At 36.0% G+C, this 14,343-nt stretch overlaps 2 protein-coding genes across 2 annotated transcripts; both read right to left on the bottom strand.

Moving 5' to 3' along the window:
- Positions 1–1,949: 1,949 nt before the first annotated feature.
- Positions 1,950–5,029, bottom strand: LOC112092316 (ADP-ribosylation factor 2). The gene is made up of 7 exons (XM_024168245.1): positions 4,922–5,029; positions 4,219–4,384; positions 3,741–3,811; positions 3,443–3,562; positions 2,721–2,839; positions 2,534–2,615; positions 1,950–2,255 (listed from the first exon to the last, which is right to left on the bottom strand). Exons 2-7 carry the CDS (start codon positions 4,364–4,366, stop codon positions 2,250–2,252), a joined length of 546 nt encoding a protein of 181 aa, XP_024024013.1. The 5' UTR covers positions 4,367–4,384; positions 4,922–5,029; the 3' UTR covers positions 1,950–2,249.
- A 1,518-nt stretch (positions 5,030–6,547) lies between these two features.
- LOC21410365 (phosphatidylinositol 3-kinase, root isoform) lies at positions 6,548–12,728 on the bottom strand. The gene is made up of 17 exons (XM_024168119.1): positions 12,442–12,728; positions 12,143–12,239; positions 11,941–12,037; positions 11,555–11,713; positions 11,262–11,471; positions 10,786–10,964; positions 10,551–10,698; positions 10,324–10,419; positions 9,949–10,084; positions 9,701–9,822; positions 9,185–9,379; positions 8,863–9,033; positions 8,563–8,700; positions 8,019–8,173; positions 7,661–7,804; positions 7,369–7,516; positions 6,548–7,276 (listed from the first exon to the last, which is right to left on the bottom strand). The coding sequence occupies exons 1-17, from the start codon at positions 12,551–12,553 to the stop codon at positions 7,139–7,141; spliced, it is 2,445 nt and encodes an 814-aa protein (XP_024023887.1). The 5' UTR covers positions 12,554–12,728; the 3' UTR covers positions 6,548–7,138.
- Positions 12,729–14,343: the final 1,615 nt, after the last annotated feature.

The following is a 14,343-nucleotide window of genomic DNA, read 5'->3' as shown; positions in this document are numbered from 1 at the left end:
GCGCGTTTGGACAATGCTACAAAGTGTGTGGAAATTAAACACTTCCATTGATGTTTGTTTATAGGTTCTTGGAACTTCCAAACATAGGAAGCCACAAGTTTCTCACTTGGGATTGGGAGCAACTTTTTATGTTTGGTAATTGGTAGGGATGAAAAGTGAAGAGAGAGAGAGAGAGAGAGAGAGAGAGAGAGAGAGAGAGAGAGAGAGAGAGAGAGAGAGAGAGAGAGAGAGAGAGTGAGGGGGGTTTTAGAATGGAAATTGAGTTTATGTATTTGGTTGGAATAATTTTAGAAGAAAAAGGAAATAGGAGAGATAAAATCTCCTGTGGGACTCACATTTTTTATTCCCGTCAAAATTGGAAAGCAAAGTGAGGAGAAACTTTGATAAAAAGAAAATGATAGCAATAAATTATTCTCGTTCGTTAATAAATATCAAACAACGTAGAAGAATAAAAAAATATTCCTTCTTATTTTCTCTCCCACTTGTTGTTCTTCCCCCCTTCGTGCCAAACATTGTCAAAGGTCTATTAGTTATAACTAATTTTCTCACACATTTAGTTTCTATTAATCTTGAAATTCCAATCGCTTTTAACCAAAACCTAAATATCAGTTGAAATGCACTAGTATGTGGACTTTTATGTGCATGTGAGATTGAGATGGTTAGTATTTGGATTATAGCGAAAAAAGTAGCGTGGGAACAGGCATTTGAGAGGTTGTAATCACTCTACTAGACGATTGTGAAGAAATTAATAGCCTTACAATGTTCCCAATGGTGTGCCCATGGAAAATAATGTTTACAAAAAAATAAATGAATGGAACAAGTATGTTTTTAGGTGAAGATATTTTATTGACGTTTTCCTAGCTCCAATATGAACCAGAAGAGGAGACACGGTAGTTTTGTAAGGTCCCAAACTAAATTTGGAATGTCATGGCAATGGAATTGAAAAAAGAGAACTTCTCTAACAGGACTAATAAAAATGAACTACTAGTAGTTTTTTTTTTTTTTTTTTTTTTTTTTTTTTTTTTAACCGTTAGATTTGTATCAGAGACTATCCGTTTTGCATATTTTTTTTAATATGATGTGATTTTGATCAGATTCAACAGTTAATAAAAAAAAACTCCCTTGAGAAAATGAGCATCGAGGATTCACATACTCTTTGCCATTCGAATATGTGAATATGCCTAGCCGATTTCAAGTGTGGTTTGGCATGGATTGGCAATATACAATGACAACAGAAACTTCTCAAGAAAAAATGTGTGTAGCAAAACCAAGAGCAAGGCACGGCCACTCGTCCTAACAAAAAGTAGGCAAAGCTTTTGGGTATTTTCTCCTCCAGAACTTTAATTGAAGTTGTATTTATTTGCCAACATGTATTTGGGAAATGACTTTTCCCTAGAGGTGGATATAGAGAAGAGAACGGTCTCTCCTTGTGGCCCAAACGCAATTCGCAAATGAACCTTCTGTAGATTATTTTACATTACAATCCTTCGGACATGGTGGCCTGGCCGGTTAAGCTTGCTTGAGTTGATAGACGCTGATACCATGGATGTTGGGGTTTCTGGCGCAGTTATTTGGGTCCCTTTGTACAGTTTCAAAAGCTCAGCGCACAAGTGTTTACTTTTGTTAAACAAGGAAACTTGTCAACTTGATAAGCACAAGGAGAGGAAAAAACTTATAAACCACATTATCATGACCAGATAAAGATAGTCAAATATGGAATTACCGTTAAACTATTCCCGTTTCAAAGTGAAAATTAAATTGTTGTAGGCATTTACCAATACAAGACCTAAATCTCAATGGATACAATATTAACTAAACTGTGATATCGCATCTACTTCAGAATTGAATATCTACGTTAACCTTTTTTTTTTTTTTTTTTTTTTTTTTTTCTTTGAGGGGAACGTAAACATACAATTTTAAGTCGACATGAAATCGCAACACATACCGGGTAAAATTCAGAAAGGAATGATGCATCGAATTAGTTTTTGATTACAATCAGCATTGTATTTAAAACAAAACCCAAACAAAAGCTCAATGCACATATCCAACCGACCATTCTTCTATTACAATATAACCATTAAAAAAATCCTAGATCATTGTCCCCAAACGACCACAGACACAACAATTCAATTGTTTCAAGGGAAAAAAAAGAAAAAAGAAAAAAGAAAGAAGAAAAAAGAAAAAGAAACTAGATAATATTCACCCCTGCATCCAGAATTTCCTGTCCACAAAACGGCTCCGCAAAAGTATCATGCCTGCAATTACAGAAAAATTCAACTGTCAAAATGCGCAAAATAATATAATTTTCTAGACTAATGAATAAATCCAATTAAATGTAATATACACCCACACACTTATAATACATGCCGATAAGTAAAAATCTTGAGAATCCAATTATCTATATGCTACTCATCGTGACTAAAAATCTTATCATTTGGTAATTTGAGAGATTTTCGTAATCTCAAACCAGAAAACACAATATGCAAAATGAATGGGGAGAAAAAATCATCAATAATAATTTATAAATACTTACCTTGTTAGCAATGTTGTTGGAGAGCCAATCCAGACCCTCATACAACCCCTCTCCTGAAGTAGCACATGTGCTCTGGATGTACCTGTAAAATCAATTAGATATATTAGACAACCACGTAAGGACAAACATAAGAGACAATAAAAATAATAGTACAGGATGCATTAGGCCACAAAGATAAGGAGCTTACCAGTGGCGCTGTCGGAGAGAGTGGAGGCCAAGCTTATCAGTAATCTCAGCAGCATTCATTGCATTGGGAAGATCTTGTTTGTTAGCAAAAACAAGCAGAACAGCATCACGCAGCTCATCCTAGAAAGTCAGCAAATTATAAAGTTAAAAGTTATTTCACCATTCAAGCTACATAGTTACTTTTCATGAGTCCCAACCAAGCAAGTCAGAAATAATATTAGAAAGTTGGCACAGGACTAACCAAAATAATAAATTTAGTTGGAACATAGGGCAGTTAATATTAACCAAAATAATGAATTTAGGACGGCAATGGTTAGGAGTCCAAAACCAGCTAGTAATTTGCATAACCAACATGTGTCGCAAAGCAAATTAATGCTGTGTGAATAGAGCAAGATGCTATAGATAGGGAATATATTTCAAAAGGTATACAAACTACAAGTTAAATGAATCAGCTTGTGACAAAATAATTTAAAAAACAGAATTCTTTCCGTATTAAATCATGCATATTTTTTTGCTGAATCATTATCTCTATTTTTTCCCACCTTGCTTGACTAATTACACACACAAAAAAAAAAAAGAAAGCTTTTTCTTCAAATTCCCACAAATCACAATTCCTATAGCTTCTCTCCACCTCTACCAATTGCGTAGAAAATAGAAACTGTTATATTTTATATACCATATATGCACACATCAAAAGACTTAATGAACTGAATAGCTACATACCTCATTCAACATCCTATGCAGCTCATCCCTTGCCTCAACAATACGGTCTCTATCATTGCTGTCCACAACAAAAATGAGACCCTGTGTGTTTTGGAAATAGTGCCTCCACAAGGGACGGATCTGAAAAGGAGATAAAAGAGCCATGGATATGAACGTCAGTAAGTAACTCGGCTTTATTTAAGAGCAACAGTAAATTTTTAATTATCAAGTTCACAAAGTGCTCAAATTCTAGTGTAAAAATAGGTACATAATATTGTGGCTTATAGATGGTGTGGAGACAAGCTTCAAAATTTCATACCTTGTCCTGACCCCCGACATCCCAAACGGTGAAGCTGATGTTCTTATATTCCACAGTCTCCACATTGAAACCTATGAACAAAATGATGTGTACTTAATCATAATAATCACAATAATCATACATTGATATATATAAAGCTTCAAGAACATTTAAGAATTTTATATTCAGTAGCCAAATTGTAATTAAAATGCTTTAGATTCATTTGCAAGAACCAAAACAAATATACTTTGGGATTGTGATTCCAGAAACATATCTTCAGACTTCAATTTAGGAATAATTATGTCTCAGCACCCAATAATCATCGCACAAATAATATGAGTTGGCTTTTAAATATAGTTGCGTGAAATTTCAAAATTTACTAATTCGTGATTTCAACGTTCCAATTAACTCTCCAAATAAAAGTTAAGAAGCAGTTATCATAAACAGAAAACATAACAAATGAGCATTCTCATCAACTCAGAAGGAAGAAAGAACTCACCAATGGTAGGAATTGTTGTGACGATCTCACCAAGCTTGAGCTTGTAGAGAATGGTGGTCTTACCAGCAGCATCAAGACCAACCATTAGGATTCGCATCTCTTTCTTGGCAAAAAGCCGGCTGAAAAGCTTCGTGAATGTCAGCCCCATTTTCTAGGCTGCCGATCCCTAAATATCCAAAGACCAATCACTCGTATCAACAAAATGAAACACTCCTAAAAACAAAATCCGCCTAATGGAATTCACCGAACCTAATAAAAAGCCGTGAAATTGCCTCCTAAGAGAAATTCATCTTGATTCATCGACAGATCTGAGAGATACGATCGAACATGCAATTTAACGACACAATCTTACAAAGAGCATGAGAGAGCATCTCATAGCCACAAATTGGACCTCAAATACACAGTAACAATTCAATTTTCATTAGACGTCCATTTCGGAAAGCATAATCCTAGAGATCCCAGTCCAACAACCCCTAGACCTTACAATCCCCGACAGAGTTCATACATATATCACAAAAACACCTCGATTCAGACCAAAATGTTCTCATAAATCCTCGAGATGAGAAGAGAAATTCAAAAATTTGATGAAAATGCAAACGGTTTCATCACCGTGAAATACGAATGCAAATCGATACAAGAAAAAGAAATTACAACGCTAATAGCGCAATACAAAATAGATGGAGATCTGAGGCTCGAAACTCACCTTAGAAGAGCTTCCGCAGAGGGATCTCGCGATGAAAATTGCAGAGAGAGAGAGAGAGAGAGAGGTGAATGAAGCTTCAAACCAACGCGGAAATATGGAGGAGAGAATCGTCAACAAGAGGGCTAATATACATCAGATGCCGGGGAGACCAGATCGGATTTTCTTCGAACTTCAAATTACCGAAAGACCCCTCGGTCAGCTTAAACTTCAAGCTATATTTGCGACTTCCCTCCAATCACATGCGGCCACGTCATTGTGAGGTCGCCACCAAACAACATCCACCACTGCGTGGCTTATTTATTTATTATTTGTGTTTTTAATTAATTCTTCGCGGTTCAATTTTCTTTTAAATGAAAAAAGCGGTTCAAGATGCGAGAATTCACTTTTCTTCAGAAAAAAGCCATGATAAATGGATTCATTTTTTACTAGCAAAGAAAAAAAAAGATCCTTTTTTTTTTGTCAAAAATTATATTCTAGTTCTAGAACATAAAAAACCTTAATCATTAACTATTAGATCAGCATTTATTCTATTAATTTTGTATTTTCTTTTTGTTTAGTCCGGATTTTGATCACTTTTTTTTATCACATTTAAGTTCAAAATAAAAAGTAAAAAAAAAAATGATGAAAATGTGCAATCTCTCCAACCGAGGAATGACAGTCTTGTTTGTTCCGTTCCGTAGGATTTAATGCAACGACCCTACGAGTTGCAATTACTCCGAATCCGACAAAAGAAAAAGAAATGAAAATAAAAAAAGTAAAAGATAGTCGTTGGTGATTCAAATTCAATGTCAATTTTGATTAGCAAAAAAAAATTCAATGTCAATTTCCAACAAAAATTCAGTCCCAGTTTTCGAAAGGTGCAAAAATTAACCGTCTGTTTGGTACCTAGATTCGTTTCCTAATTCAAATTATAATTCGTAATTCGCTACCGTATTCTCTCATAAAAAATACACGTAAATAAAAAATGATTCTAATCACATAATTTAAACCTATGAACCAAACACACTCTAAATCACAAAAAATGAAATGAAAAAGGTCGCCGTGACATTAATTTAGACGCAACGCTATTGCAAATTAACCGCGGTCAATTCTGATTTCTTCTTTTATTTTATTTTAACCAAAGTACATAATAGTTATTTGTGGTTTTAAGGTAGATCCTGCACCTGATGAATGAATGAATGAATGAATGCAGTCCCATAGAAGAGAACCATCTAGAAATAGATCTACAAGTACAGTATTTTACCATTGAAATTTTTTATTTTTTTTGGCTAGAAAATACTATTGAATATTTCTTATTATACGTAAAATTACAAGCAGTCTTTTGAATCGAACAACCAAAATGTGCCTGGTTCCAGCAAATTCACAAGATATTTTAATCACGTCGGTTAAGATCTAGCTTTTTTTTTTTTTTTTTTGATAGAAAAGATCTACCGAGTTTGGAGTAACACAATCATGTCATTCGAAGATCCTGCCGACCCATATGATTATTATTGTTTTTTTAAAGGAATATGATAAACTATTGGATACAATAAAGAACACAGAAGATGAAGACTTAATAAAAGAAGTTTTGGAGTCCAGAGAATCAATGATGATTTAAAATATTGGCTGTCCAGGATTCTTAGTAGCCAAGATATGCCGGTCAAATTGGACTTCAAACATCAAGCACAACGGTTGGTGGTCGGGATTTCAAAAGAAGTTTAATACATTCTCAGTATTTACAAAAGAAGCAAAACCTTCGATTTTAGGAACTTTCCCATGCAAAAATTTATTCAACAAACACGGAAATTAGTCTACACAGAAATCATGAGATTATGGTTCCTTAAAGACATTAAATAAAGTCAACATGTAATTATATACAAAAATACATACATACACACAGTGAGCGCAACTTCACTGGCTCTTCTGTCTTTCCAGACACCCAAACCTAATAGAAGGATGTAAAAGAAATCACTTTGAAATTCTGTAGAAGGTTACCAGTACCATCTACCGTTCGAGCTCAAATTATCTCCACACACCATAACCAGAGATAAACTTTGCAAAGACTTGTGGCGGTGATAAGAAGAAGGTAAACCATTCATTGAGGTTAGTTTACGTACAGTGTATGTCCATGTGAATACGATTTGAGTCATTCATGGACCAATTTTTCTATTGCTCAACACTTTACAACTAGAGATATTACCCTACTATATATCATGAAAAAGACAACTTACATGGGATTTAGCGCCAGTATTGGGCCCACCGATGAATGGTCTCAACCATTTGAGGAAACAAGGCACTAACACTTTCGTTGATTAGATCCTGGAAGAAATGAATAGAGGCTTCATCGTCCAAGTCCAACCGGAACTTCTCTTGGAGCTACATGACATCAATACATTCCCAGTCAGGAGTCAGGACTCCGGGAAAAAAAAATCAATGAGAAATCAAAGTATAAATATAAGGCGTCACACCTTCAAAATGCCTTTTTCAGGGTCAGAAGCTATGTCAGGAATGTTGGAACCCGCCATTAGATGAAACAAGTTCAAGATAAGATTGCTAGATTTACGGAGAATGTTGTATGCTTCACAACAATAGGATTTGAACCTTGTATAATATTGACTGCAGGAGAAAAAGATAAATCAGCCAGTCGATGTCTCGTATCACGTTTCTATTTTTTATTTTTTTTCCTCACCCTCTCAAAATCCAATATGAAGAAGTTGGCATTAGACGATTACAAAAACACAACTTATTCGTAAGAAATACCTTTCAGCTCCACCCATAGCCTCAACCATTTCTTTGCACAGCTTCATAGGTGGAGGAAATGGCTTGGGATCACGACCAAGAATGAAGCCAAAATCAACATGGAAAAGACGCCCATCGTCCCGAAGGAGAAGGTTGTCAAGGTGCCTATAGACCAAAAAGATCAAAAGTCTCACATATGCACTTCACTGGCATCCAGCCCAGCACAATTAACATGCAAGAAAATTACTCGTATGAAGATACTATTAGAACCCAGTTAATCGTACACACTACACAGAAAGTTTATGCGAACTTGGAGTTCCAGTTTTCTTGCATGCATATTTATGTTGATGGAATACACACTCCTATATTTAACGATTACCTGTCACCAATGCCCAGTATATACGTGATAACAGAGTAGCCAGCGCAGCTCTTTATAAATGTTTCAAGACAGGTTGCTGTAATACCAAATGGTCCATGCTCATCTGGATGAAACTTCTGAAGATAGCTTATGATGCTCCGATGCTCTGAGAGAATCTGAATATTAAAGGAACAAAATCTAAGCAATCTGCGGAAAAATTGCAAGACTGTTGTCCAACTAAAAATTGATGGCACATGTATATGTATGTCCTTGAACAATCTTGTCATAAAGTGGCATTACCCAAAAAAATGGGCCTCAGTCAGAGTTTAAGTTACTATTAACTTCTAGTTAACTATAAGCTACAAGAGCTACTAATTCTATAAGTAGTTGGTTTCTCGAAAGGTGCTGGAAGATTTGATTTATATTGTCGTGGGACAACCAAATAAGTACAACTCTTTGTGCTTTATATCTGACTTAGAGATAATAAATGTTATACTAGCAGATTATTGTACTATTTTCACAAGGGGGAAACTTCCTGGAAGATAGAGCACACATATATAAATACCTGCGCCAAAGAACGGGATGGAATAAATTCTAACATTCCTTCATCTTGTCCTGTTGCTAGCACCTTATACGGAGTTAAGTGCAGGTCAAGATTTTCTAATTTAAGCAATCGATCCATCAGAGATACCATTTGAACAACCTACAGGAACCGACCAACAGAATACCAAGGTCAATGCATGTGTCCTAGAAAAAAGAAAATAATAATTAAAAACAAAAGAAACAGGGCTTTTGTGTGTTTGCACGTGTGTGCGTGCGTGTGACTGAGTGTGTGAATGAGAGAGTAAGAAATAGTAGTAGTTACTAATTGGTCTTGCCGAATATCATCCCCCTTTTTAAAGATTACTTTGCAGCTTCCACCATTTGCGGTTCGAAACGTGAGGCGCAAAGGATGCAATGCACTTTTGAAAATTGATGACTCTGATGGCACAATCCCAGTGATTAGAACACCAGGATCCAATGGTGACCGTATTGGCTGAAATTAAGATACAAAGATATACCAAATTATACAATTCAGAGCAGTTGCATGGGATGGATAAGATAAAACAGGAACATCATATATAAGCCTCAGTAGCTACACGGATAAAATGTTCATTAGACGATGACGTTGAAATTAAATAACATACCTCTTCAAAATAAGTAAGCTCACTGAGAAGACCAGAAAGTAGCTGTCTAAGCTTTTCAATCTTCTTCTGAGTATTACCGCGTACATTTCTTACATCTCTCGTAATTGAACACAATTGGGCAGTCAATTCAGTCTGACGAACCAAACTTTGCCATAATTTAAATCCATCTTCGTCTCCATTCACACTAGCTGACAACTGTAACAAAAATGTTACTGTTAGGAACTTCAGAAACAACCGTTCAATCAAATATTATTTTCACCTTGAATCCATTTTTGTTTTTATCAAGCTCTGCATATCAACTGTAATAGATGCTCCATATTTGTAACACGAAATAGTTGCTAAGAACTATTTTGCAATGAAGCTACTAGGGATGCTCTAATTTTTCAAAGACAACAAGTTTTTGAGCGCAAGAAAGCTACGCTAGGACTTCATGATTAATGGAGATAGCGCCACCAAGTCGTGTACTAGTGTATCTCGTAATAAAGATAACATAACATGTCAACATAGAACTCACACCTTTATCATGTTCTCTTCCAGAATCTCATAGGTACAGTAGAAACGTTTTGCATATGCTGGATCATAGAGTTCCACAGCAACATACCAGCGAAGAAAACTTGCAAACTTGATATTCTGCAATGCTGCCAGAAGTCAAAGACACAGTCAAGATATTAATTAAGCATTGAGCTGCTAATATTGTCATGCATTGATTCTATGGAAATAGAATATGCACACACACGGTCAAATAGCCAATATAGAGCACATACATCGCTGCACAAGAAAATGAGAAAGGCGAGATTTATCAGAGCGCTCAAACCGAAGAGCCTGAACAAGTTGAAGTAAGTAGCATTGAAGCTCTTCATCATCGGCTCTTTCTAGAACACTGACAGCATATGCACGAACCTGGCACAAGGATTTAACTTAGGCATTCTCAAATCTAAGATAAGACATATGGAGGGTAAATAAGGGGGCCAAAACCATGTCCAATGCACAATTCGTATCAGGAGAAAGGACCACAAGTATTAGCACAAGGACATATTATCCAATCATCTACAGTAATTTTTTATTTGAGTATCGCAATTATTCTTCCAACACAAGAATCAAAATACAGGAAAGGACATTCTTATCTTGAACAAACCAACCTCTTCACTTTCAAAAACAGGAGATAATAGCTCCAATGCATCGCAGACATCAATCATTTCCCCCCTGCCGATGAGTTCTAGTGCCTGTTTTGCTTCCTGAAAACACATTGATGTAGCAATAAAAACTCAGCTACCTCGTAGTCCCTAACGTAAAATAGCAAGTGATGACAGTTAAATTGCAAATAGCAGGTGGTAAAAGTTGCAATTTTCTAAGAAATACTGGTGACCTGAACATCACTCCATTCAACGCATCGAAGAAACTTTGTAAGAGCCCTCTTCTCAGACATCAATGAGAAACGGAATTTCCATAAAAGCTGTCTTTCATCTCCACTTAAAGTCCTTGTCGGTGGGTATTTAAGAATTCTTTGTATGGCCCTAACACAAGAGTAGGCAAAATCATATAGCATTAGAAGACATAATAGAGCTAAACAGATTTACTTCGTGGAATACTTTCAAGCTTACTTTCTTTCATTGGAGCTTGGTTTAAGATCCCTGTCAATAATGCCACGAGTTAAACTCCTGGCAAGCTTTAGTTGCTTGTGCTCGGAGGGATTTATCTTTCCCACTTCTGGGTCCCAAACAGTGACAATTTCATTTGATGAAGCGATAGGAGATGGTAATAAGAAATTTGCTCCTGATTCCTACCAGACAAATAATAGTTATGATTGTTTCATTTCCTTTAACAAAACAACGTCACTTCAGCATTCACAAACATTTCGAATGCACAAAGTAAAGTAAAAAGATAGTCACACGAATGAGAACAAAGTAAAAAAGGATCAAGACTACAATGTATTTATCTGAATATCTATAATTGCTATGATCCAAACAATTTTTCCTTTTTTTTTTCTTAATGTGCATATAGTTCCAAAGATACACACAAACACAACCATGAACTAGCAATCATCTATTCATCTTTAGTAACCGCAGACCAGCATTACCTGAAAAACGACTCTATGTTCAAACCCACCAAACTCAACAACCAGGTATAAATGAGAATTTCCATTTTTGGAGCTTTCACGTTCCTTGATTTTCTCAATACTTTTAAATGCAAGGCGATCAAGCCAGTCAACATGTTGGATCTGTCCCCTCTCATACTTATTCAGAAGCTTCTCCAAGCGCTCCAATTCACCACGTTCATGTTTAGGGACCTGTAGATAAACTGTATTATTCATAATCTATCCATAATGTCACAGACTTGATTCAAATCTACAGATCGCCATAGCAACGAAACCTTTCCCGGAGTAGCCGTTGTAAATGATCCATCCGCAACTTTTCCCTGCCAAAGCCTAAGCTTTTGTTTCCCAGTTTTGAGTTGCCTTTTGCTATTAAACAAAAGAATCGTTGCCCCACCAATCAATCTCTCATCCTTCCCGCGTGAAACGTCCCAAACCTACACTTTCCGGCAAAAAAAACAAAAAATAAAAATAAAAAAAACATACACACACCCCAATAATATTACGATCTAAAAAGGGTAATACGAAATGAGGTGACAAACAAACAGTAGAAGTGTAGAACATAAATGTTAAACTACGACCCAACAATGGATATGACGACTAAGCAAGCAACTCATAAAGCACCAATAACAGAAGAATATAAAATGTGAAACTGCTAGCTTACTGTAAAAGCAAGTTGCGAGTGACCAGTTAAGTCTCGATACTTCGTGCTTAATGTGATTAATTCATTCCAACAATATGTTGGTCCTTCAGATTCCAACCTTACCAAATAAAATAAAATAAAATAAGCCAATAAAAAATTAGACGCAATAGAACACACAGAAACTGATGTTAATAAGCAAAAAGTGGATAAGAATCAAAGGAACCTTGTTCGTGTAGGAAGGCCAAAAGGAGCACCATCAATGTACAGTGCGCACTCCACATATAGCTCTGCTATTCTCTCCTCTGTCGTTGAATCAACTTCTGCGAGAGAAAAAAAACGCCATTAGAATGTTTCAAAGTCAGGGCAATCGAGAGATTGTTTGATGGCCAAATTTTATACAAGTATCGCTGCTTTAAACCAATAGCTAAGTTTGTGTAACATTTTCTGGCTTGAATTAATTGAAGAGTTTCTCAATTTGATTGTTTCTCGGGAAAATTTTGGGGATTCAAAATGAAAAGGTACCTGAATTAGGAGATTTAGCGGGAGGCAAAGTGCCCTCCAAACGATCGATTCGGAAAGTGAGGGGAAGATTGATGTCGCACGACAAGAAGAATCGGAACTCGTTCCCAGTCATCGTTCATAGGGCGTTGGAGCTTTGAGTTTTCATGATTATCAAGTTTTTGACGAACAGAAATTTGCGAGCGTAATTCAGAAGCAGAGATTCAATTTTCAAAATCGCAAAGTTACCAGAAAATTATAAAGTCTGCTTAAGAACAGCGAACGGGAATAATGAGTGAGTTTGGCTGATGCTGGGTGTAGTTTCATTAGTTTGGGCCGTAGATCGCTTATGGCCCATTAATTTTAAAAGGAGCAAGGAGCGACTGCAAGAGATCGAAAGAAAGAGAAGAAAAAAAAAACCCTAGTTTGATTTTAGGGGTATTTTAGCTCGCACAATAATTTTTTAAAGGAGCAAGGTAAAAAATGGAAGAGTTTGTATGTCCATGGTAATATGTCGATCCACCAAGAAAAGTTGTTCCCTAAATATTCCATAATTAACGAAGTTGCGTATTATGCACGAGGTAATCCTATAAAAGAGAATTACATATTCTACCCCCTTAAGTCATCAGATTAATTAGAAATACCCTTTTTAAAAAAACTTTACCCATTTATATGAATTTTAAAAATAAAACTAGTTTTACTTAATTTTGAAAATGTCTTTTTTGCCCCCAAAGTAGTTCAATTTTCTGCTCTTTTTTTTTTTTTTGAGGGGAGTTGCTCTTTATTTTTATGTAAAAGCCAATGATAAAAGCCCTTATTGTTTAAGATATTTCCTCCTTTTGTCAAGCTCTCAATTCACTATAATAAATCATAAGTAGGTAGCAACAATAAAAAATTTTGAAGAAATTTCTCACCCATTTTCTTGAAATATGCATAATGCGTTATATCTAACTCAAGCAAAAGCTTGGAATAAAAAATTGAGCTCACTTTCTTAATAAGCACAGAATTTTGCAGCAACTTTTATCAATTAAAGATCTGACTCGCTTAATAATGTCTAAAAGGTGGTCACCATGCCTAATTCAATGAAAAATATAATCAAGCAGATTTGATTTCGTATAATTTCAGTGAGTTTTCTGTAAAAATTCCAGATCAATAGTTTTCAAAATGAGCAAGAAAGATTTACACTGGCATACGAAATATGCATCTGGAAGCACTTAAAAAATCAACCTTCCTATATAATAAGTACAAGAGGTGTGTAGAAATGTCCCACATCGCTAGATGAGAAGAGAAATCAGTTGTTTATATTGCCAGGAATGAAGTGTTGGATCGCCGGGCTCAGTAACGAGGGCTTGTCACCCAAGTGGGGGCTTAAAGGTGGTGGGACATTGGCTCAGCCCAGTGGGCCGGGTCTGTTGTGGCTATATTCTGGCATGCCCGTTCCAAGCCGAGAGTTGGGCCGTGCGACCTGGGCGAAGGCCCAAGTTTCGCGGTCACTAGAGTGGAGGGCACCGCGTGAGGCTGGTTTCACAGAGCAGCGCAAACCTCCCGCTCTCGGCAGTGGAAGGATAACAGGCTGGTGCTACTCAGATCCAAACATGACCAAATGGGCAGTTCCTAATCGAACCACCACTTTTTATTGCGCCTTTTAGTTTTCTATTTTAATTTAAACCTTTTTATTGCGCCTATTTTCTTCACAGTTGAGGGGGATTGTAACAAATTTATAAATTTGAAAAGTAATTTGCTAAAATTAAAAATTTAAAGGACAATTTGTTAAACCACGATAAGTTTAGGGGGGTGATTGTTCCAAAAATCCTAAAAAGGGCTCATTTTATTTCGCATGGATACAACGAACGAATCAGAGGTTTTATATAAGAGTTACAATACAAGACTCATTTCATTTTATTTCAAATCTTTAACTCCACCACG

The sequence above is a fragment of the Morus notabilis genome, unplaced genomic scaffold, assembly GCF_000414095.1.
Source record: "Morus notabilis unplaced genomic scaffold, ASM41409v2 Scaffold99, whole genome shotgun sequence".
Classification (NCBI taxonomy): Eukaryota; Viridiplantae; Streptophyta; class Magnoliopsida; order Rosales; family Moraceae; genus Morus; species Morus notabilis.
This window is presented reverse-complemented; position numbering and strand designations above follow the sequence as displayed.

What these genes read in the sequence shown, in the direction of transcription:
- LOC112092316 (XM_024168245.1), bottom strand. Translation starts at nt 4,366, where the DNA reads ATGGGGCTGACATTCACGAAGCTTTTCAGCCGGCTTTTTGCCAAGAAA. An exon ending in ATGTCGGGGGTCAGGACAAG is followed by an intron (nt 3,563 to 3,740) that starts GTATGAAATTTT and finishes TCTCCTTTTCAG; the next exon opens with ATCCGTCCCTTGTGGAGGCA. An exon ending in TCTCTCCGACAGCGCCACTG is followed by an intron (nt 2,616 to 2,720) that starts GTAAGCTCCTTA and finishes TTGATTTTACAG; the next exon opens with GTACATCCAGAGCACATGTG.
- LOC21410365 (XM_024168119.1), bottom strand. Translation starts at nt 12,553, where the DNA reads ATGACTGGGAACGAGTTCCGATTCTTCTTGTCGTGCGACATCAATCTT. An exon ending in CAACGGCTACTCCGGGAAAG is followed by an intron (nt 11,472 to 11,554) that starts GTTTCGTTGCTA and finishes GTTTATCTACAG; the next exon opens with GTCCCTAAACATGAACGTGG. An exon ending in TGGAAGAGAACATGATAAAG is followed by an intron (nt 9,380 to 9,700) that starts GTGTGAGTTCTA and finishes TTTTTGTTACAG; the next exon opens with TTGTCAGCTAGTGTGAATGG.